Source organism: Schistocerca piceifrons, chromosome 2 (genome assembly GCF_021461385.2).
Source record: "Schistocerca piceifrons isolate TAMUIC-IGC-003096 chromosome 2, iqSchPice1.1, whole genome shotgun sequence".
In the NCBI taxonomy this organism is placed as follows: Eukaryota; Metazoa; Arthropoda; class Insecta; order Orthoptera; family Acrididae; genus Schistocerca; species Schistocerca piceifrons.
In genome coordinates this window covers 479,111,602-479,136,041 of record NC_060139.1, presented here as the reverse complement: position 1 = coordinate 479,136,041, position 24,440 = coordinate 479,111,602, and the positions used below count along the sequence as shown (strand labels likewise).

Here is a 24,440-nt window from a genome sequence, read left to right as displayed (position 1 = left end):
GTCGCCACTGTCAGTGATTGCAGACAGAGCGCCACCACACGGCAGGTCTAGAGAGACGTCATAGCACTCGCCCCAGTTGTACAGGAGACTTTGCTAGCAATGCTACACTGACAATTACGCTCTCATTTGCCGAGACGATAGTTAGCATAGCTTTCAGCTACGTCATTTGCTATGACCTAGCAAGGCGCCGTATTCAATTGATATTTATCTTGAGGCATGTACAGTCAAGAGATGTTCTACAGTTATGGATTAAAGTTAAGTATTACAGCAACTGCGTCCGTTTTTCTAAGTTCTCATTTCCTTGTAATGTTCCAGACCTCACGCCAATCTGCGTGAGCTTAAAAGCGTGCATTTCGGCCTCCTCTAGCAACACGGTGTTGGCTCTTCTGCCAACACTTCACGTCCAGTCATTCAGTCATGTCGGAATGACTGGACGATCCATCAACACCAGGATCAACGAGCATAAGTGACATTGTAGGTTGGGGCAGGTGGAGAAATCGGCCGTGGCAGAGCACGCACTCAATGAGACCGACCACATAATAAAATTCGCCGACACGGAAGTTCTGGCTGTACAGAAGCATTATCACACGCGCTTGTTCAGAGAAGCTGTAGAAATACAAAAACACGCGAACAGTTTGAACAAGAAAGAGGAAAGCCTTAAGGTCAACGGATCCTGGCTTCCCGTACTGCAGCGAACGACCGTCGCAGGTAGCAAGAGGAGAACCACACCGGAAATGACCGCGGAGAAGCCCTCAGACGTTGGCGCGCCAGGTACATATAGTCTGCGCCCGCGAGCTTGGCTCCAGTTCACCACCGGCAATGGAGGGTGAAGCTTTGACAATGCCAGCCACTCGTGCTGGCGAAACGTCAGAAAAATCATTAGATGAACGTCGGCCGAAGAACCCGAGACAGAAGCCAATAGGCAGTTTGATAGCTCATCATGTAGAAATAATGATCTTCGTTACCCATTATTAAAGCTGTCAGTGTTGCAGAAAAGAATTCCATATGTAACAACAAAAATTTTTGATCATTTGCTCAGTGACATAAAATGTCTGATAGGTAGCAAAGTGAGTTTTAAATATAACGTAAAATCATCTCTTTGGGACAACTCTTTCCATTCCATATCCAGACTTTAAGAACTGTCTGCCTGTTAAAAACATTTAGCTTGTAAGTGTAGTTCCCTGAGTAGGACTGAAAGCTATGTTTATCAGTAAAACTGACTTTTTAGACAGGCCTATGATCTGTGAAACATATAATTAACTCCGTGAGAGGCCCACATTGCAGCCATTCAGAAGCACTGTGTCTCTGGAAGACCTCACACAGTTTCCTCTTGTTTTGGTGTTGCTATGTTATGTCAGTTCTGTTGCTGTTTAATTTTTTCACTTCTCATGCTCTTGTTCACTTTGCTTAAACCAGCTTGTTAAAGTGGTTGCTTGGGTATATGGTATGTCTGTTCAAACTCATCTTTCCTCCTGGTAGATTTCATCTCTCAGTATTATAGAGACTGTTTTAGTTTGGAAGAATTTGTATCATCAGAGCAACTTAGACTTCATGAAATTGGAAATGGTAGATAAGATTAGTCTTCAGTGCTTGTAATTTGTTTATTGTGTAACAAACATACTCATGAAGTACTGGAACCCAACTTTTCAGAATGAGAGGGGGAAAAAACACATACACAAAATTTTTCTAGTCAATGAAATGTTTATGGTGCGCAAGAAACTGCCAAGCAGGAGCAGGGTGATTCACTAACAGGCCCTTCCTTTTTCCCCCTTGACCAAGAGTTCAACTTCTGTTAGTTTCATTCTATGAGGTACTTTGCTTTGCTACATACTTAGAGAGAAATAATACATGTAGATGATTAACCATTTTAAAGGCTTTTAGTTTTTGCTATTGGTGTAATTTTTCAGGTTTCTGACATTGGTAACTGAATGTTTTTTGTTAAGTGAATTGTGGTCCAAAATTTTTCCTGTTTCAGGCAGGCGTTGCTGTTAATGCAGCAGACTTCAAAGGTCTCACTCCTCTGATGACGGCGTGTATGTTTGGTCGCTCAGCAACAGCAACTTATTTACTTGGGATGGGTGCACTGAATCACCTGACAGACATTAACGGTGACACTGCTTTGCATTGGGCAGCTTATAAAGGTATTCATTTATAATGATAATATTCTCACAGACAGCTGTGTTTTGGAATTAATTAAATGCTAAGACAAGTTCCACTGGTTTTCAGGTCATGCTGATCTCATACGTCTGTTGATGCACTCGGGTGTTGATCTACAAAAACCTGACAATTTTGGTTCAACTCCTCTTCATTTAGCTTGTTTGTCAGGAAGTGTAACATGTGTTAAACTTCTCTGTGAAAAGGTATGTTAGATCTTTTCATTGCAAAGGTTACAGGATGTGTTCAGGTGTTTAATGGATAGACATTAAATGTTGTTTGGCAAATCACTCATTTTATTTCATAGTAATGGTGGGGCACATCACTAATCACATTAAAGACAAAAAATGTGAATCGCTGATCAAACTAAAATAAAAAAATCAATATCCAGAGGTCAGGAAATATGGAAGCGCAAGGGAATGGAAAGGGCCAAGGTAGGACAGGAAGTAAATTTTAAATCCTGGATAATGGAAAGATGATAGGATTTGATGGAGGGGCAGTTGCCATTTGTGTACTTCAAGGGGCAGAGCATAGTTTTTACTATTCCTTTTACATTTGAGAAGCTATACATGCTCATTGGGTCCTACTAAATGATTTGCCCTGGCAGTATTGGCTGTCTGTGTGTTATGGCAGGGATCATGATTGATTTGTATCACCAGTCCTCTAAATTTTGTAAATTCTGGGTCCACTTCACCATTAACTGTATGGTACTACAGTGGAACATGGTTTCCACATATAATGTAGAGCTGAGTTCAAACATCTCGATGACAGGGCTTGTACAATCCTTAATTTAAAAAATCTGCATCTAGATGTGTATTGCATACTAATCCAGTGCGTTTCTGTCGTAGCTAAACAGTAATTCGCAAGAAACGCACGGGGCAACTGCTGTACCTAAGGTCTAGCAAACTTACCCGTGCAAAGGGATAGTGTCTGTCTGAGCTGCATAGGTCACTAGCCTTCAAATTTAACAAAACAATTCTCAGTTTGCAAATAAAAAAACTCAGTGGGATGGGTGTTCTACCAGGGGATAATTACACCCAAACTCAGACAGGTAGTCAACCTGATCAAGCTTCCAAGGGTGATGGTAACAAACTGTGTCTAATAATTCAGAAAGTATAAAAAGTTATAACGTATTAGAAAAGGATGTCTTGAAATTTCAATTCATGTGGGATAGATTTACTGTTTTCTGTCTCCTGTGACAAATGTCACCAGAACTTATTACCTGCATCTTTGGCTTGGAGGAGTGGCTGTCACTGGGTTGTTAAGATCTTTGTCTTCTCCTAAAATAGCAAGAGATTTTATGTAAGTAAACTATTTTGGTGTAATTCAAATGTGTGTATTATCAATTTATATACTACAAGCTTTTCTCACCTGCTGGCTAAAACATCCCTTGCAGTAAACCTTCTATTACTATTGTTGAAATGTGAGAATTGTAGAGGATAAGTGGTGGACAGACAAGAATTGCAAGTTGTAGGGGAATAGATTAAAACCCAAGGGGGTATTCAGATTTAACTGTACTGCAGTTTCCTTAAATCATTCCATTTGAGTACCAGGACTGTTCCCTCTGTGTGGCTACAACTAGTACTTTCCATCAACATAGTCAGAACTGAACTAATATTCCAGTAGTATCTGGAACCCCCTTGAGGTGAGGGGTTGCTACATTGATACTGCACTTGTGTTAATAAGAAATGGGGTTTAGTTCTTCTTCCAAATAAATACAAATACACACACACACACACACACACACACACACACACACACACACACACACTGCTGTTGTTGAAGTGTCTACTTTATAAATTTCTCTTCAAATATTGATTCAAACAGTGTCCAGAATTTACTAGAACTTAGTATCTACATTGCCTTCCTTATACTCATCATCTCATGTTTGATTTACCAATTTCCAAGTGGTAATATGTATTTTACATTCCAAGAGGATCATTTTGTAGGCCAGCAGTTTTGTGGAATTTTTTTTAGTTTGTCTTCAGCTTTATTTTCTGATATTAATGATCAGAAAAGTCAGTATATCTTGTAAATACTTTACATTTTCCACTGAAAATTTGTGGAAATACTTGGCCTAAGACTGCTGTTAAACTTTCTGATAGCCTAGTAGCAGTGTTTACCATATGTGCCATACCAAAAATGTGTAGGAAGTTATTAATTTTATCTTCAATGCCTGTGTCTTTATTCATGTCTCCACATACTGTTACATTAGTTTTGGGAACCAAGACTCGATTTAATTTGTTGAAAAAAAAGTGTTCAAGTTACCAGTAGGTGAACAATACATGCACAGAATGATTAACGTCTTTTTAATGCATAACTTTGTCAGTTCAATGGCTGTCATTTAAAAATGTTTATCTATACTCATTGTCATAAGATTTTCTTAAGCTTTAAAATCTGTGCCACTTCTGCATAATTACATGGTCCCTTACCATTTAGGGTAGGTCTGCAATAGCAACTTGAACATTAATATAATGATTGCACTATATCCCGTATTTCAGTGTCCACACCAGTGCTCTGAAATGTACACACTGTAATTAAACTTTAAGTTGGTGTACTTTATTTTTAATAAACTGCATACTTAATAAATAATAGATGATTCTGAGTAGATTTTTGTTGTGTGACTCTTAATATTTTCTCTGCATGTTACTGGGTCCATGAAATTATGAGAAATCAGCCGTAACCAAATTTTATCTGCTGCTAATATTTCAGCCATCTAAGGAATTCTGAACAGACTGATAGGAAAGTGCTCCTCATGGAATGTAATAAAGAGGGAAACTGGCAGGAAAACAGGGAACATGTCTCAGGTAGAGATTAAAACAGGGTACAGTATTATAAAGAAACCTGAGTTGGTTGCAGAAATATTTAATAACCACTTTTTGAGAGCAGCAGAGAAGACAGACTGTAATGGTTCTATGGAAGAATCATTTTCCCTCCTACAGAAAGCTATTAACAACGGAATCCCACAGTTATCTTTACCTCCAGTTACTGTAAGCGAAGTCATAAGAGTAATTAAATCATTAAAAAATAAAAATTCTGCTGGTGTGGACAATATTTCCAGTAAAATGCTGAAACACTGTTATAAATTTTAGTCCCATCTTATGCAGCATGTACAATACATCCCTACAAGAAGGGATTGTCCCTGACAGACTAGAATTGGCTGTAGTGATTCCTCTCTTTAAAAAAGGTGATAAAAACAACATTACAAACTATCGCCCAATATCCCTATTAACTTACTTCTTGAAAATTCTTGAAAGACTCATGCATTAGGATTGAAGAGCATCTCAACTTCCACAGTATCTTAAGCAAAAATCAGTTTGGTTTTCGTGCTGGTCTTTGTACTGAACAGGCAATATTCTCTTTCAGCAACCAAGTTTTGGAAACCACTAACAAAAAAATGTCTCCAGTGGATATTTTTTGTGATCTTACGAAAGCCTTTGACTGTGTAAACCTCCAAATTCTTCTGAAAAAGGCGGAGTACTGTAGTTTAGGTGGTACTGTTGGCTTGTGGCTACAATCATATCTAAAGGATCGAAAGCAGACTGTAATGCTAAATGGCTCTTCTGGAGAACCTGCCTCGTCTGAGTGGGGCATGATAACGTGCGGTGTGCCTCAAGGCTCCGTTTTGGGCCCACTGCTATTCCTCATCTTCATTAATGATTTTCCACTTTGTTCTGAGACAAACCGCAAATTTACCCTGTTCGCTGATTATAGCACAATTCTAATTAATGATTTGATAGATCACAATCTTGAACAAACTACAAATACTGTTTTTAATGACATTTTAAATTGGTTTTCCTCAAATAGTGTCTCTCTCATTGCAATTAACTCATTATATGAGGTTCCATACATCACAAAGTAATCTCGATGCAATTAACATAAAATGTAGAGATCAACCAATACTGAATGTTGAAGATAAAAAATTCCTGGGTGCTTATATAGACAGCAAATGTAATTGGTCAGTTCACATTCTTCATCTATGTAAAAAACTTAGCTCAGCAACATTTGCATTACGGGTAATTTCTTCAGTGGCTGAAGCTGACGCCATCAAGGTTGCCTACTTTGGCTACTTCCACTCATTGAGGTCATATGCTATAATATTCTGGGGAACCAACCACTTGCAAAAAAAGTTTTCACCATCCAAAAAAAAAGCAATCAGAATAATGTGTGGGGTCAATCAGAGACACTCTTGCAGGCACTTGTTTCGAAAGATAGGTATACTAACAACTGCCTCACAGTATATTTTTTACTTGCTGACCTTTGTGTGCAAAAATTATTGTACCTACTGAGACAACCGTAAATTCCATGGCTATAACACCAGAAACAGAAACAATGTCCATGTCGAAATGAAACGTCTCACTCTGGTAAAAAAAAAGGAGTTTACTACTCCAGCATTAAGCTGTTCAATGCTCTCCCACTACATATCAAATGTGTTCACACAGAACTGCCAAAATTTAAACAAGTTCTCAAAGATTACCTGACAGAGAAATCTTTTTATACTGTGGATGAATATTGTACTTTCAATCTTCCGTATACATGTGGAAGAAATCCCTATAACAGGTTGAGACCTTTTAAGAGACAGGAGCCCGGTGTCATCATTCATCCTAAAAGGGTTCTATCCCAATTCTGTTGAGATGCGTGCCACACCTAGTTTAAACTCTCTCTTAATAGGCCCCACTGGCAGAGAGTGTTTCCTTAACATTTTGGAGACTGGCCACTTAGAAGAATATTGAGCCTAGGAAATAAGCTGTTAATGCCATTTTTTAAAAGTAGTACAGGTACATATGTAATTGGTGTATCCTCAGGAGTAATACATACTAAAAAAGGGCCAAGCTTCACGATGTATTTTTCATATTTACTTTAGTTCTTTGATAGCTTCCTAATTTTAAAATAAAGATGACAGGTATAATTCTCCTCCCAATAAAAAGTACAAGGTGAGTTGTTTAGCACAAATTTGGGGCCCTAGCTATACTCGGTCTTGGTCTCCAAAGTGTTAAACATTCTGTGGCAAATTCACTACATTGGTGAAAATTCAGTACATTGGCATATGGTTCACTCTATTATTCCTTGTGGGGGGGATAACATTACAGACTGTATTTTAAACACTTCAATATCTGTGCATCAAATAATCTGAACCTAGACCCAAACTTACTCACAGCTGTTACAGCAAGCCTTGTCCCTTGTCATTTTTGTAAAGCTAGTGCCTCAAGCACAAAATGGCACCAGAAGGGAGAATGAAATAGAACTATGTCATTGCAAGAATGTTTTGCATGCAATTATTCCTGTTGCTTTGCTTTGCTTAATCACACAAATATTGTAGAATTTATAGCTTATATACAGTTTGTATACAGACATAAAAGTAATACTTTACGTGTACTCATTAACAAAAAGTTTAATTCCTATTACTAAGCATTCTGTAGTTTAGATTTTGCCATTAGTTAGTGAGGTAATAGCAAACTCAGTATATGCAGCAAAATATCTTGAATGATGTGTGCAAGATAGGTCACAGTACAAAGTGACGTATTAGATACAAGACCGTCCTCTCCAGTTTGTAAAACTAAGTAATAAAATCTGTTGTTACCCATATTGGGTAATTCAAATGAAGTGCATGTTGGTCATTTTGTGAAGCTTTGTGGTTCATTTGTGGCATCAATCTGAGAAGAAACAAATATATTCCACAGAAGGAAATTTGCAGTTGTATATACCTTGTTTTTAGTTTTAATATCAAATTAATATATTCGTAAAATAAGGGAAAGGAATGATGTACAGACAACAAAAACATGTAAGAGAAAGCAGCATTCACACTAGCTTTCGAGCACTAGCTCTTTGTCCAGCAGAAGTACGGACAACCACACAGGCACCCAAATGTACACTCCTATGGCCACAGCAAGATTCATTAATTAAATAATTAATGTATTCTGATTACTTGTTCACATAAGGCATTCCTGTAATTCATGTAACAGACAGCTGGCAACCAGCTAACAGGTCAATATTCATTTGTTTCAGAGCAAAATTGAACTAGACCCAAAAGACAAGAATGGAAAAACACCACTCCAGTTGGCAAAGAGCCACAGACATAATGATATTGTTCAGATTCTGTTAGCTGAACAGAAAAGAAGGGCCAATTGGATGCCACCAATTTCAGAGATATGGTAAGCAGTATACATTTTGTGCTTAAGATGTTGTAACATTTAGGCACACACTTTAAATCCTTTCCCTACACCCATTAAGCTAGATACTGAGTTGGAGATTTTGCTGTTGCCAACTGACAATTAATAGGCAACATCCTGATTATTATTTCTGCACAGTAATAAAGTAGTTGACTTCTATTTGAATCCTCCATTTGTATCATATGTTGCTCAAAGACAAGCAATAAAATTTACTGCAGCTAGAGAGAATTTTTTTTATGACTTTCCATCCTTGATGCGTCCCAGAGATATGAGCACAATTCTGCATTTCACAGTGGATGTCTTAGCTGGAGCAATTAATTTCCTTCTGAATAATAACAGCAGTGTTATATCTCCAGAGGTGTTGGTATGTTGCACAATCACACATTTTCAGTCAAAGAGGTTAGTAAGTGGTATTGTCATACATAGGTCCAAATTCATTATTGTAAGTTCGCATAAGAAGGAGAAAAGTAGATTTTGGTTTCATTCATTGACAAAAGTTATTCTTGATGGTGCTTATGATGCAGGAAAGTAGAACACAACACATGCTGATACCTTAAATGTCAGAGTAAGGATAATCCCCCAATATCCACTTCTTTTTGCTGCCTTAGTTGTTATTTGACACACCAAAATTTGTGACGTAATGGTATTTTCCTTTTTTTTTGTGTGCTAGGTTCAGTGGATGAGACTTCTAGCCAAACTCATTAAGTTCTTGTTGATGGTTCTTTGTTTTAAATTTTCTCTCATATTAATATTCTTGAAGTCTCTTACGTCCATGTTACATAAAATAGTACTGGCATACACAATACTGTGGATTCACATGTCTCACTCGTATCCAAGAGAGGCTGTTTCTTTTTCCTGAGAGACAAAACTCCCTCACGCAGGGTGGGAAACTGTACCCTGCAAAAAGAAATTTATCCCCTGCAGTAAAGTATTTTATACCATCTCTAAACTCAGTATTTCACAAAAGCTGCCACCTGTGTGTTTGCTCGTACCTGCATACCTGATACACAACTGTAGACAACCACCAACCGTAATGCCCTATTAAGAAGTTAAGCATTATCCAAGCAAGAAAAGTACAGCCGATCCACCCATCAAAGTGTCTTGTATGGTCAGATATTGTACTCTCACAAATATGCTGCATATCAGTAGTATTTGGCTTGTCTCAGACTGATAGTACTGTGTCATTAAGTTTCTGTATACCTGACCTTTTGTTGGATTTCCTTGGAACTCAAAACATTTGAATAAAAGTAACCCTACCAGTTTGTGTTTGTTCTTAGATATTATTCACATCCAACTTTAGCTGACTAAACAGTCCAAAATTAGTTTTAAAATAACAACAACAACAAAAAATAATGTTCAGTGGTAAATATTTTATTTGTTATTATTAAAGGGGTCTTGTAAAAGAGCCAGCATTATACATTCATGTTGCAGGTAGAGTAACTTGGATGACCTCTTAAATCAAGGAAAAAAAGCAGTAGAAAATACACTTCTGCTTTAGCCAGCAAAAACTTTACGAGGAAGCTACTCCCTAAATGTAAAAATGCTTCTGGGAACAATGTAATTGTGAAGCTATGCACTAAAGCCAATCACAATAAATGAGTTATCAGCTGCAGGAATGTTATTTTTATTCCTTTTGAATATCATAGAGTTGTGTAACTGAGGATAGAACCATCATGAGAAAATTGATAAGATTACTTAAAATAACTGTCTTCAGTATCTGCCTAATAAAGGTCATGAGCTGACAGTTATTTCAAAGTCTTGTAAAAGTACAAATGTTACAATAAAAAAAAAAGTTATGATCTTGCTACCCCAGAATAGCAGAGGAGCTGTTAGCACCAGCCATAAGGTGCTCACATTTGAAGATGACTTTAACTTAAAGTCAAAACGGTTATATTAATAAATATCATTCCAATTTAGACTTATTTTAACCAAATTATAGCACCCGATTACTGCTCTCCTATGGACATGGCCTAGTGAGGTCACTTTACACTTTATGTATGCCAACAAATACAAAGTTCTGTTCCAGTAAAGCTAATTAACCAGATGCCTACTAATTATTTAAATAATTGGTGATTGATAGATGATAGCTGCAAGATACTTCAATTGTTGCAGCTATGAGGTACTGCACTGCCCTATTTAGTAACAGGCACATACATCAACACCGCTGCAGATGTAAGAAGTGTTTGTACTGATGGGATAAAGGCTAATTAAGTGTGATTTGGTTAACTCTTACTCTTACTGCACTTTTGTTTAAAGGTATCTGAGGGAGATGTACATGAATCAAATACTCATGTGTTCATCTTCATTTACGTGTGGTTTGATCAGAAAGTGGAGAATGTTACAAAGACTAGACAAATTGCCCAAGTCAGTCATCACTGGTTTCAAAAAGAAAAGGGGCAAAAGTAAAATACTAGGAAACTAAATAACAAATCAAACAAACAATATCATCTAAAAACAATCAATTATTCATTGAGTGAGTAGATTTTTTTATCTGTCCATTTATGTTGTTGTTATCTTCAATCCAGTAACTGGTTTGATGCAACTGTCCATGCTACTCTATCCTGTGCAAGCTTCTTCATTTCCAGGTAACTACTACACCCTACATCCTTCTGAATCTGCTTAGTGTATTCATCTCTTGATCTCCCTCTACGATTTTTACCCTCCACACTGCCCTCCAGTACTAAATTGGTGATTCCTTTATGTCTCAGAACATGTCCCCTTCTTCTAGACAAGTTGTGCCACAAACTCTTCTTCTCCTCAATTCTATTCAGTACCTCCTCATTAGTTACATGATATACCCATCTAATTTTCAACTCTTCTGTAGCACCACATTTTGAAAGCTTCTATTCTCTTCTTGTCTAAACTATTTATCTTCCATGTTTCACAACCATACATGCCTACACTGCATATGAATACTTTGAGAAAAGACTATATAAACAATAGCCAAGTGGCGGCAGGAGGAGAGACACCATAAAAAATGGTTTTTTACTAATGCAAGCCTTTGGAGCCAGTGGCTCCTTCATCCAGCAGAAGGGTTGAAAGGGAAGGAAGAGGGCTTGAAGGGAAAGGAATCGGAGAGGTTAAAAAAGGGGTAGAGTTCGGAAAAGTCACCCAGCTCAGGTGAGACTTATTGGAGGGGATGAGTGTTTCCTTCTCCTCATGTCCGGTAAGTATCCCCTGACCTGGGTTTCTTGGCGACTTTTACAAACACTACCGCTTTTCCTAAACTTGTCCATTTTTTTCCTCCACCCCTCTTCCTTCCCCTTCAACCCTTCTGCTAGAAGAAAGAGCCACTGGCTCCGAAAGCTTGCATAAATAAAATGTTTTCTTTGTGTGTTCTCATGCTGTCGCTTGGTGAGTAGATTTTTTTGTTTATCCAATTACATGATATTATCAAAAATTATTACTTTTATTGTTAAATCAAACAAACATCTATACAAAACTATACACTCTTGAATCCATTATGCAGTAACTCAACTGGAGAGGCTAAGAGAGGTGCTCGCAATGGGAACAATTGGTGTTCTTATTGATGGTAACTCTTAAATCAGAAACATTCACAGTGTAAAACTGATTGTGAGAGAAAGCCTTTTCAAAGTGAAAATTACTTTTTCTTGCTATTTCACACCTGTCTCATTCTGACTTTAGTGTGCTTGTGACTGCCAGCTACCCGTTTGCCATTCACAGACCGTATCTCCAGGTGGGTGTCATCTATCTTGCTTCTAATGTGTCTGTCTACGTTACCTGCACCAGTAGTTACATAATTTTTCAATTGATTGTCTTTAATAAGGCTTCCATTCTTTTTTGTTGTAAATATTTTTAACCTTATATTTGTTATTTGAGTTCCCAACTTTATTTTACAAAATAGATAGTTCTGACAAAATGTAAATAGTTTAGGACTGAAGGTAACAACTCACAATATACTCTTACATTCACCTCAGCGATGTGGCAGCCTATTTTGAAGATAAGAAATGATTGCAAAAAACCATTAGTTGTACCTCCAACTGCAAAACAGTACTACTGAGTAAATATAAATTTACGGGCAATGACTATGGGCTTATTGAGATGAGTACACATTCCCAGCAGGCAGGCAAATAAAAGGTAAACCGGTGTGTATCATGATTAAGTTTCAATGTTGTTTCCATCTGAATAGAAATACTTTCTGACTTGTCAGATGATGACCACCGTACTGACAAGGGGAGCCCTCCTTAGGTTGCTTTCCTTCACAGTTGAAACTTCGCAGGATGAAAGGAAGGTTAAAATATACCGTATTTACTCGAATCTAAGCCGCACCTGAAAAATGAGACTCGAAATAAAGGGAAAAAAAAATTCGCGAATCTAAGCCGCACCTGAAATTGGAGACTCGAAATTCAAGGGGAGAGAAAAGTTTTGGGCCGAACCTCCAAATCGAAACAAAGTTGGTCCATTGTAATATGAGACAAAATTTAGGTCGAATGAATGACGATATGGCTACAGTAGTTTGGTTCGAGTCGTAAGCTTAGCAGTTAAGCTTTACCAGGTAGCCACTGCTATGTATCAGACGCTCCGCCCGTATTTATACGGGTACCCTTCATTTTTCACGTGCTTCGTCTGGTTTGAATCGATTGCTTATTTTGCTTTGATCTGATAAGTGCCGTTTTCTTTGTTATAGGTGTTTACGTCACTCTAAGCTGAAAATGCATTACTGTAGTACTGTGTCATGCATTGTTTGTCGCATTCTGATAATGCGTGTTTACGGCCTGTCGCCGCTCGCGGCATGGCTTGCTTTTGTACGCGCTACCGCCGCTTACAATTTAAAAAAAAGAGAGGATTCGTCTCATTAGCGAAAAAATGGCAAGAGACTGCTATTTGTTTTTACTTGCACTGCTGCTTTCTTTGATAATGATCAACAAGAACCAAATAATAGACTGCGTTTGATAGAACATGTTCTGAACGAAAGTTAGGCGAAAATTTTTCTCCGTTTGGAAATCTTTGCGGCCGCTTCTTTAGTACATCAAATTCTGCACAGAAATTAGTCATCTTAGATTTAAAAATCTAGTCAGTTGCCGTGCTTCATTTCTGACTGTATCACTATTAGGCATAATAATAATACAAATATAAACATGACACGATACGTATATTCTTCCGCTTTTGCTGTTGTCCCACTCTAGTTTCGTAGTTTATTAGGCAGACAGGATTTAAATGAGATAGCAGCAAACACGAAAGAATACATGGCAAAATGTTTATATTCGTATTATTCTTATGGTGAAGAGAATACTGCAGGTATTTCACATTTCATCAGGTTACTATTAGCAACCAACTCTTCTCACAGGTAGGAAAAAATTCAGAACAGAGTTGGCCATATTGACAAACATCCCAAACAGTCTTGCCAGTCGGATTTTCGTAGCACATTGAAATTCTGCTACATTCGAAGATGAACAATACGGAATTTGTATTTACTTCTTTAGATAATGTATGAAAATGCAGTGGTCGAAACTCGGGGTGGAGAAAAAACAGCTCGTCTTCCACCTTTTTTTAAAAATTTATTTACTGACGCAGAGGTTTTGGCTCCAGTATTTGTCTTTGTGCCTACAAAGCATGCCTGTGTAGCGCTACATATAGTTAGTTGTGGCGGCACCTACCAACATTTTTCAGAACTTCCGCTTGCTTTACACTCGATTCTAAGCCGCAGGCGGTTTTTTGGATTACAAAAACCAGAAAAAAAGTGCGGGTTAGATTCGAGTAAATACGGTAGGCACCTATTCTGGCATAGGAGTTGACAGTAGTTTCGAAGAAAATGGTCAAAGTTTCAATGCCACTTCATCATGCTGCGGTCAAACCGGGCAAGTCAGTAGGACAGTGGCTAAGAGCACAGTTTTGAATTTTTCCCCCATTTTCAAATACAATCTTGCGTCTTTTTTTTTTCTTTTGTTGTCACGGATGTATGTGACCTCAATATTTTTTTGAGACAGATATGTAATAGAATTAGTGACAAAATAAATAAGCATTTCAAATCTTATGGATTATTTTATCCTTACAAATTTTACTTAACCTTATGTATTAACAGTAATGGGAAATAAGACATATCAATTCCAGTATTTGAACTTTTCAGTGAGTTTTACTTTTATACTTCCAGAGAACCAGTGCATTCCACAGGGTGATATCTTGTTGTAAAATGTTCAAAGCATAACTGTTGACCATGAGCAAAATGCAAGGCATATATGCCACAATCAGAGTTTTTAGTGTGATTATCATAAAGAAAAGCAACATCATTAATGTTGCTGAATCCCTCATGATCTGGCAATTTCACAGAAAACCTCACATATCGAAGCATTTCCTCAAAAGCTGGAGCCTGAAATTGGATCAAGAAATGTATTTTAATGCAAGTGGCTCAAGGCATGCATTTTAATCACATAACTGGACGCTGTGCTCTTAGATATTGTGCTACTGTCTCACTCGGTCTTACAACGCACAAATGGACTGATGAAGTGACATCGAAACTTTGACAGTCATTTTCTTGAAATCTGCTTGGCACCTAAGCCAAAATAAGTGTCCCTTTTATTTTCACTCTGTGAAGTTTTGACAGTGCTGGAGAGTCACATATGATAGGCTTCCACTGTGAGACTGTATAGGCTATCAAAGGAGAACAGCCCTTTGGTTAATTCTTGGATTGACATACTTATCACCTTGGTAGAAAAGCAAGGGAAAAGAAGGGTATAATTATTTTTGTGAGATATCACTGACAGTTGCTGGGAAATAACCGAATTTAGATGCATGCTGAGGAACTGACTTAACTCAAGGAAAACGCTTGTTTGTATCATAATCACGCACATTTGATTCTCGTGATGTCCTAGTTATAGTCAATTGTAGCCTTTACACAGAAGGGACAAAAGTAATGGGATAGTGATATACACATTTACAGATGGTGGTAGTACTGTGTACACAAGATATAAAAGGGTTGTGCATTGGCGGAGCTCTCATTTGTACTCAGGTGATTTGTACATGGGTACGGAAGGGGGAAGGAGGTTGTTGCATATGGCTTATGACGACAGTGTACAGGTCAAGCGGTCAGGATTTGTAAGTGAGCATCTAGGGCTGCCATTAAATGACACAGCAGAATATTAAATATCTAAACTTTCCACATAATACCAATAGGCACTTAATATTTATACTCTCTATAATACTTTCAGTAAGCTGTCACACAAAACCTATGCAATAAATGACTTAAAAATCGAATGAAAGTTAGGCTTAATTATGGCAGACAGGAAGAAGAAGAGGGCTAACTGGCTTATCGCAAGGCGACAGCTGTGCCAGTCCACGTGTTTGCACCATGTGGTCTCTGCTTACGGTAAGCATTCACAGCTAGCATAGCCTGCAATTTAAATGATTACAAAAACATTGTCTCAACTGGGAACTCACTACCTGGTAAAACGAATCACAGTTAAGGGTTTTGCTCTGACCTTGGGGTGACACCATAAAAAAGACCATTCGCCACCACTGAATCATCTTCTCTCATACATTTAGCAACATAATTAGCATTCATTGTATCCTCTTCAGCTTCCACAACAAAACATTATCTGTGCAGCAGAAATAATATCATTTAAAACAACTGACACAAGAACTGTTTCCTGAACAAAATTATCTTCAATTGCGCGAACAACCTCAATAAATCAACCTATCTTGATATCAACGTAACTTTGCTGCCCTCTGGGGGATAACAGCCAAAAGTCATCATATCCTCACTTAACAACTTACAGGGTACAGCAGATTCTCTTTCATCATTACAACTTATTATGATATATCACTTAATACATCATAGATCCTTGCATTCAGTTAACCAGTTAAGCAATTCCCACAAAAAACAGAAAGCATGGACAGAAAAAGAATAAAAGGTTGGGAAAGAGAATGTAGAGAAATGAGTAAGAAGAAAACAAGAAGGCAGAAAAAGTTCATTTCTTTCGTTCTGTAATCAGACTTGTCAAACAGCGTACTATCAGTTTCAGCAACACAAGTGCTAATCATGTTATTACAACTGTGTATGCACTTGAGGCTTCAAGTCACCTATTACCAATATTAAACTATGGACAATACCAGGATCGTCAGGATGCATCACTTGTTGCTTTTATTACAAGATCTAGATGCTGACTTCACGTCTCTGCCAGGTTTTGCAATAAAAAAATAAAAAAAAACTTTCATCAAGTTCAAGCTAAAAGATTTAGTGCACCAACAATTTTAGAAACCTTGCAGACACGGTATGGAGAGACAGGGGGCTACAGAGCTCTTAAAGCACTCAAGTCTGTGAAGCAAGGAGTAGGAACCTACTTTCTTCATAGGGTGCAGAAATGATGCTTCACACTGCACATCACTGGAAATCAATCGAAAACTGTCAAAAATATACGTTAAAGAACCTTAACTATCCAACCAACAAACATGTGAAGTGCTTATCTAGCAACAAATACACATTTAACATACGTCATAGTAATTCAACTTAAAAAAATTTAAAGTTGAAATCGTCCTAGGTACAGACACCTCCAAAAAAACAGGCAGTAACTGCATAAGGTGCAAAATTTAACTGTGGACTATAATTTACTGACCACCGTGTTGCAACCTGCAGAATGTGGTGCTGACGGTAGGGCGGCGGCTGAGGCAAGTGGGCGGCAGCAGTGGCAGGGAAGCCACTCCGACCGCAAATAGCTTGCCTGTGTGCTCGGTGAGCCACGGCAGCGGCACAGACGTATCACGCATGTTCCTTACATGCCTCGGCACCCGACTTAGAGGTAGTGGGCAGCGACCAAAAAGCTGGGCTAGATGCGACCGTTAAATGGGACTGGAGTGCATGCAAGTAAGCACATGCGCTGTGAGGCATGGCTCACTGTACTCAGCATGCACATGTTGGTGTGGTGCGCTGCGACAGGCAGGCAGTAGACTTTGCCCTGAGCGCTGTTATGTGCGGACGTGGCGTCTGGCGCAGCATAGTAGCTGACATTCTGGCAACACTCAGGCTCAGCTCATAGTGAAATAACAGCAGCAAGTTCTGACCAACCACACAACATTGAACATGAAATGAAACTAAAGGGTCAGCTGATGGACCAAACGGTAGAAACAAATCCCACTTCTGACACCAATGTACATGGGCAGGGAAGGAGGAAAGGTTGTTACATATGGCTTATGACAACAGTGTACCAGAAGCTGAGCAGTCAGGACTTGTAAGTGGGCATCCATGGCCCTGTTAAATGAGACAACAGAAAATCAGGTAAAATAAAGAGAATATATTTCAGTGTACGGTATACAAGGGGTGCACCTAGGGTCTCAAGTTACCAGGTTTAGGCCAGTCTAGGAGGTCCAACAAGTAACTGAAATAGGGCAACAGAAGGGAGGGTGGTTCATATTAATTGATGTTGCTGGCCAATCATGCAATGCATAGCCGGAGGCTTTGCCTCCCACGAAATACGTTTGGTCCGCTCGACTTCTGGATTACAAGAGAGAGAAGCAACTGTGTTCTGCACTGAAGGATGACCTGTATCCCACACCCACAACTAATTGAGATAGGGCAACGGAAGGGAGGCAGTTCATGTTAATTGCTGTTGGTGGCCAATCATGCAATGTGGAGCTGGAGGCTCTGCCTCCCACGAAAGACGTTTGTTTTGCTCGACTTCTGGATCACAAGAGAGAGAAGAAACTGTGTTCTGCACTGAAGAGTGACCTGTATCAAACACACACTATTGGCTAAAATCCATGGTGTGAATTTGTTAGCAGTTTCAGCAGAGGGCTTAAGTCATATCTTGTCAGCAGCTTTACTTTAACTGGACAGAACTGCCTTGTGTCACATAGGCACAGCTGAAGTTGCTCTGGGAGAAAGTTTGTAGAGCTCCGACTGGGGACTTTGAAATAAAATTTTTTAAACCAATTTCCTAAAATATTCCTTGAGTGGCTGCCATCATGTACAGATTCGTGTTTAAAGGTTTCTGACGCGATTATGGCTGCATGGCAGGAGTTAACAGACTTTGAAGCAGAATGGTAGTTGGAGGTATACGCATGGGACATTCCATTTCAGAAATCATTAGGGAGTTCAATATTCCAAGATCCCCAGTGTCAAAAGTGTGCTGAGGATATGACATTACCTCTCACCACAGATAATTCAGTTGCCGACACCCTTCACTTAACGACAGAGAGAAGCGGCATTTGCGTAGAGTTGTCAGTGCCAACAGATGTGCAACACTGCATGAAATAGCTGCAGAAATCAATGTGTGACTTAAGATGAATGTATTCATTAGGGCAGTTTGGCGAATTTGGTGTTAATGGTTTGTGGCAGCAGACAACCAACATGAGTGCCTTTGCTATAACAGCATGACATTGCCTACAGTGCCTCTCCTTGGCTCACGACCATAATGGTCCTAGATGACTGGAAAGCCATGGCCTTATCTGATGATTCCAGATTTCAGCGAGTAAGAGCTGATGGTAGGGTTTGAGTGTGACGCTGACCCCATGAAGGCATGGACCCAGGTTGTGTCAACAAGTTACTGTGCACGCTGGTGGTGGCTCCATCATGGTGCGGGATGGATCCTTTGATCCAACTGAACTGGTAGTTGATTGGAAATGGTTACATTTGGCAATCTGGAGGTCATTTGCAGCCATTCATGGATAGAATTTTTATGGATGACAATGCATAATGTCACCAAATCACACTGGTTCAGGATTGATTTGAAGAACATTCTGGACAATTCAGATGAATGATTAGGCCACCCAGATCGCGCAGCATGAATCTGTCGAAAATTTATGGGACATAATCAAGAGATCAGTTCACATACAAAATCCTGTATTGGTAACACTTTCGCAATTGTGGATGGCTATAGATGCAGCAAAGGTCAACATTTCAGCAGGGGGCTTCCAATGAGTTGTTGAGTCCGTGCCACATCGAGTTGCTGCATTTCATCTGACAAAAGGAGGCCCAACACAATTTTAGGAGCTATCCCACAAGTTTTGTCACCTCAGTGTATAGGAAAGCAAGCCTCAGTGGGAAGAGAGCAGACAACAGTGTTGGTATCTTTATTATCCATAACAGTATTAGACATTTCCAGTCAAACTACACAAATAAAATAAAGTTGCTGGTACAGTGCATTTATGGGGTAATACTAATTTATCGATTTCATTCATTGTTGAGCTCCATGGGTATGGATTATATCATTTAGGAATATGTCATCCATCCACTTTTTTATATATTTTTATTGATGGTAGTAAGTGTTTTGAGCTTTCACCAATCTTTAATTGGCGTTATAGATGTTTAATCTCCAGTTAGTACATTGTTAAAAACATTGACTGCAGTTTGGATGCAGCAGCTGACTTTCTATTCTGTTTGTTGTCGCTCAAGATTTCACATTTGTATTAGGGCCACAAACACTTTTTCTTTGCACGTAGTATGAAACATTCTCCTGTGAGGATTATATGTGTGAAAAATTGGAGCAACAAGTGGAATAGGAGAAGGCCAGCATCAGAATTCAAATTGCAGTCGATGTTTTTTAAAGTACCAACTGGAGATTAAATATGTATTACTCCAGGTGACGACAGGCAAAAGCACGACATTTGTATTGACCTATATCAAAATAAATTAAGTGGCTGGGTACTGTATTTATTAAAGTAATATTGAGTAATGGTGTGTTTCCATTACCTGAAACCACATACAGCTCTAAAAGTAAAGCTCTCAGATACCTTGTCACACACTTTTTCCAACCATTTCTCACTAACATAGGTATCATTGTAAATAATGTGGGTGTCAGTACTAGATGACTGAGGGTTTGAATTGAGACATGATACTATCAATACATCAGTATCTTCTGAACTTTAAAGTGAGGCAGAACAGTTCCTCAAAGGAAACGCTCCGTATAGGTGTCCAGCGAGGAGAAGTGGGCATCATAAAGTCTGATGAATGTATTGAAATATGAAGAAAGCCCCTAGGAATGGGTGGATCATATTACCAGCATGATTCATTACATTACTCACATGTCTTTGCCAAAACCTTCATGCTATTACAGAAGAAACCTTGCAGCCTAATCACAGAAAAAATCCTCCAAACCACCACCACCACCACCACGACCTACTCCTGCCAGGTCAGGGACCTGAGCAGGACACCCCATGGCTGATGAGAACTAAGGATCACTGTAACACTGAATTATTAAAGTAGTCTTGTTCGGAGGAAGAATCCAAATTCATCCACATGATGAAGTGGGAATAAGGGCAAAGTCGATTATATAGCGGGGTGTGCTTCACAAAATTTGGTGTAAAGTTTGATGAATATGATTTTCATGCCTTTCTCTAACACAAAGGGGGTGCACTTTCTAGACTGGACAATTTTTGTCATACAAGTAAAATTCCCTGTTGAAAAATTCAACCATTCTTTCAAAATCTGTTAAATCGTGTTATGAATTACAAGTAACATGGAGAAAACTGGTTTTGGATGTAATTTGTAAAGTAGACTTTGAATCAACTTATAAAATATCATGAAATTGAAAAGATGCAGTTGTAAGCAGGTATATAAAACAGCATTTATTTGCACAGGAGCTCTGCAGTGGATAGGGTATAAACAGACTGGCTTTATCTTGTATCAATATGGTGCATGATCTAAAATTTACTAATACATATCCTCCTCCTATTTGGAAGTCACGTTTGTTCCCATTTATTGCAGGGCTCTTCTTTTTGGAGGAGCAGGGAATTCTAAAGGCCCTTTGCTACTTTTCATGGGATCTGTTCTTCTGTGGGGTTATCCTATGTATCTACTGCGGGTAAATACTTCCTCCTGCTACTTTATGCTTCTGCACTGCATGAACTTAGTTTTCACAGTAAGAGCTACTATACTATATGAAGCAGGAAGAGAAGAAATTTGCCAAACACACGCTATATGCATGTTGCATTCTCAGTACTATTATTTATGAAAAGGTTACTGGGCAGCCTAATAGAAATACTCATAAAGTAACATACTAGTTCTAGATTGTGTTATATGATCCAGAATGTACAAGATGTAGAGATGTTTTTAAAAAAGAATGCAAGAAACACTACATAATATCTTCAAGTATGTGGAACAATTCTGTATTTGTATACTTGTACGGTAGCAGCCTGTATTACCAAAATTTAATTCACGCATAAAACTTGACAATACAAACTATACATTGGCACACAGCATAAATGCTTAACCTAGTGCGGGAAACTTTGTGGATGGCATGCACAGTCCAGGTAGTAAGGCAGCTTGTGTTATCGGCAAACATTTCTAATCACATGTTTAACTTTACATATCTGTGGATGGAATATATGACTAGCTCCTAATTGCACAGTAATGCCAGTACATTCCAATGCTGCCATGCATCTTGAGAAGGTCTGCCATGTTAACTTCTCCATGCTGTTATATTTTGAATCTGATATGGATTTTTTTGTAGTTACATTAAACAATTGAGGCTAAAGCGGGATTGAATCCAACATATGTAGAAATTCAAATTGGTTGGTGTGACATCATCTTCTGGTAACACATGTTTAACAATAATGGAAATTCGTGGATGGAGCAACACACAAAATGAGGGAAAGGCAAAGATTTCGTTTCTTTTACAGTACACAGTGTGGTAAATATAATTCGTAGTTATGTAAATTTTCTTACAGAATTGTAGTATCTGCTGCTAGGCAGCCATTCTGAGCATCTTTTCCATGATTCTTCCATTTCGTAAAACTCGCCAGGCCTTTTTCTTTCCTCTTTCCTTCCCTTAACCCTCGTGCCAGGAGGATGAGCCACTGGCTCCAAAAGATAATGCATTTCCAGATCTTGTGTGTGTTTTCACCTGTCTTATTTCAGTGCATTATTGGCATGACTGGTTTAGATTAATGACTACTTGTCATCAGGTTTCCAAGACGTGTTCTAACTGGGTCATTCCATGTCAAGACACCTAGGCCATGACACTCATTATCTAGTTGTGAACTGAGATTTTGTGTGCTGCTTTTTTTTTTATCTATCATGAACTTTTGGCAATTTTTATTGATTTATTTACGTTCTGTTGGTAGCAATTGCTGGAAGTGTGATGCAAAACTAAGAATTTGAAAATTGGCTGCAGCTTTTAAACAAAAAATGGTATGCTGACAGTTTTTTCCCCTGAATATCCTTTCAGGCATGTCATTTCTGAAAACATGTTACAATTGTCCAATTAAATTTTTGTAAATTAATGTTTTATAATTTTATTGTTAAATTAGAAAAAATATTTTGGACAATTGCCCCCCCCCCCCCCTGGAAAAAACTGAAAAAGTTAGAAAGTGATCTACAAATAATCAGGTTTCATCACACACAAAAGCTGTTTTGAGAAACGAATGGCACTAGAGGGCAACTTGTACATTACATGAGATATGAACACTTTCTTACCTCTGCCATAACCAAATTAACTCAATGTAAAAATACATAGCATTTTGTTTATAATATTTAAGCATTTTGTTAAAACCTAATATTATCAACACTGCACAAAATGCTGGTGCCACAATCTGCATTAAAGTTGATTCGGAACAACACGTGACGAGATATGAACTTCACACAGGATATGAGAGAAAGAAACATCACAAACATGATTATTAGGCCAATAGAACGGGGATAGTCCTTGAGAATGCATGAACCTTACTGTAACATCTCCTTCTTCTTAATTCACCTTCTCAACAATTCTCAAATACCAAGAACAGTCATATGCACATGCAAAATAGCAGTTGGGCTGCACACTATGTTCTGGCATTAGTGGTGGAAGTGCATCTGAGAAATCCTGTACGATACTAAAATCCGTGTCACAGCTCAGCCTTTTTGCTTCAATCATGGTTGGTGATATTTGTACAATGTGATGCATAGATCATGTTCCAGGAATTGTTTTTGCACTTGAAGTGCTGAGAAAGATAATGTCTGACTTGTACCATTTCATCTTTTGAAAGAAAGAGAACTGAAATGCCTTGCAGGTTCTCACGACAAAATTCAAATACCTGTGAAGCTGTAAGTATTTGATCTCTATAAACTCTTCGTAAACTTGTTTTTGTGACAAGTCTTAACAGTGCCACCAGTACCATCACAGGGAGATTTGCCACGGCTGGTAGCAAAAAAGGACCAGCTGCACTTTGTTGAAGTCATGTTCATTGTAGCAGATATTTCTGAAATTCTTAAAAGTTTTATATTGTGCAGCACAACTATCAGTGAAATATTCAACATACGCAAGATGAATGTCTGGAAATTCACACTTTAAAAAATTCAGTACAGTCTTCCGAGCCTGGTACACCAAGGCAACCGTATGTTCTACATCATCACAAACAATACAAATAATTTTTGCATGCCACTGTTTATGCTTTTTGTAATATATATCGACAGTGTGAAAAGTGCAGCTGCCATTGTTCCAATGGTACCCCTGTACTTCATCTTGAACAACAAAATTGAGATTTTTCACTTAAATCCATTAAAATTAAAACTGATCCTTCATCAAGCATTTCCTCCTTCATTTTCAGATAATCAGATTGTGACTGAGAAAGTGTGTGGAGTGAGTTTTTCAATTTTCTTAATAAGTGTCACAGAATTCTGATAGAGAAGTGATTTGAACACTTAGAGTCGTTCTATCAGTTGATTCCCATTGACTGTACTGAACCATCTCATCAGGTTCATAGTCTTGTATTTCATTTTCTAAGTGGGTTTGAAGCAACGAACTGGTGGGGAATTTTTCACAAAGATGAAGCATACAGGCTCAGTTATTTATATCACATGTTGTTATTTTAATTAGATCTACACACACACACACACACACACACACACACACACACACACACACACACACACACACACACACACACACGTGGTCGAAGAGAAGCAAATTTTGAGAATCCTACTTTCTCTTCAGGATACTTTCTTTATAGAGAGAATACAGTTCGGTTGAATTACTTAAGATGCTTTCGTTCATAGGTATTTTTGCTGGTGCTCACTTTGTTTCTTTCCCAGGTGTTATTCTTGTGTTTTCATCATCCAAATAAAAACTCTTTACTTTTTGCACTGTATCATGTGGCAATGTCTTTCCCTTTTCTGCTCAGCCATCAATAAAACACCCTTTTCCATTAAAAGAGCTCTTGCTTGTCATACCAAATATTCAGAAACCTGAT

The 24,440-nt window shown here is 38.3% G+C and overlaps 1 protein-coding gene across 1 annotated transcript in view; it reads left to right on the top strand.

Moving 5' to 3' along the window:
- Positions 1–24,440, top strand: part of LOC124776441 (probable protein S-acyltransferase 23) — a 62,420-nt gene that overhangs the window by 6,018 nt on the left and 31,962 nt on the right. The window contains exons 3-6 of the mRNA XM_047251439.1: positions 1,976–2,141; positions 2,227–2,360; positions 8,161–8,306; positions 20,980–21,076. Of these exons, the coding sequence (XP_047107395.1) occupies positions 1,976–2,141; positions 2,227–2,360; positions 8,161–8,306; positions 20,980–21,076 (543 nt within the window). The remainder of the gene's footprint in view (positions 1–1,975; positions 2,142–2,226; positions 2,361–8,160; positions 8,307–20,979; positions 21,077–24,440) is intronic.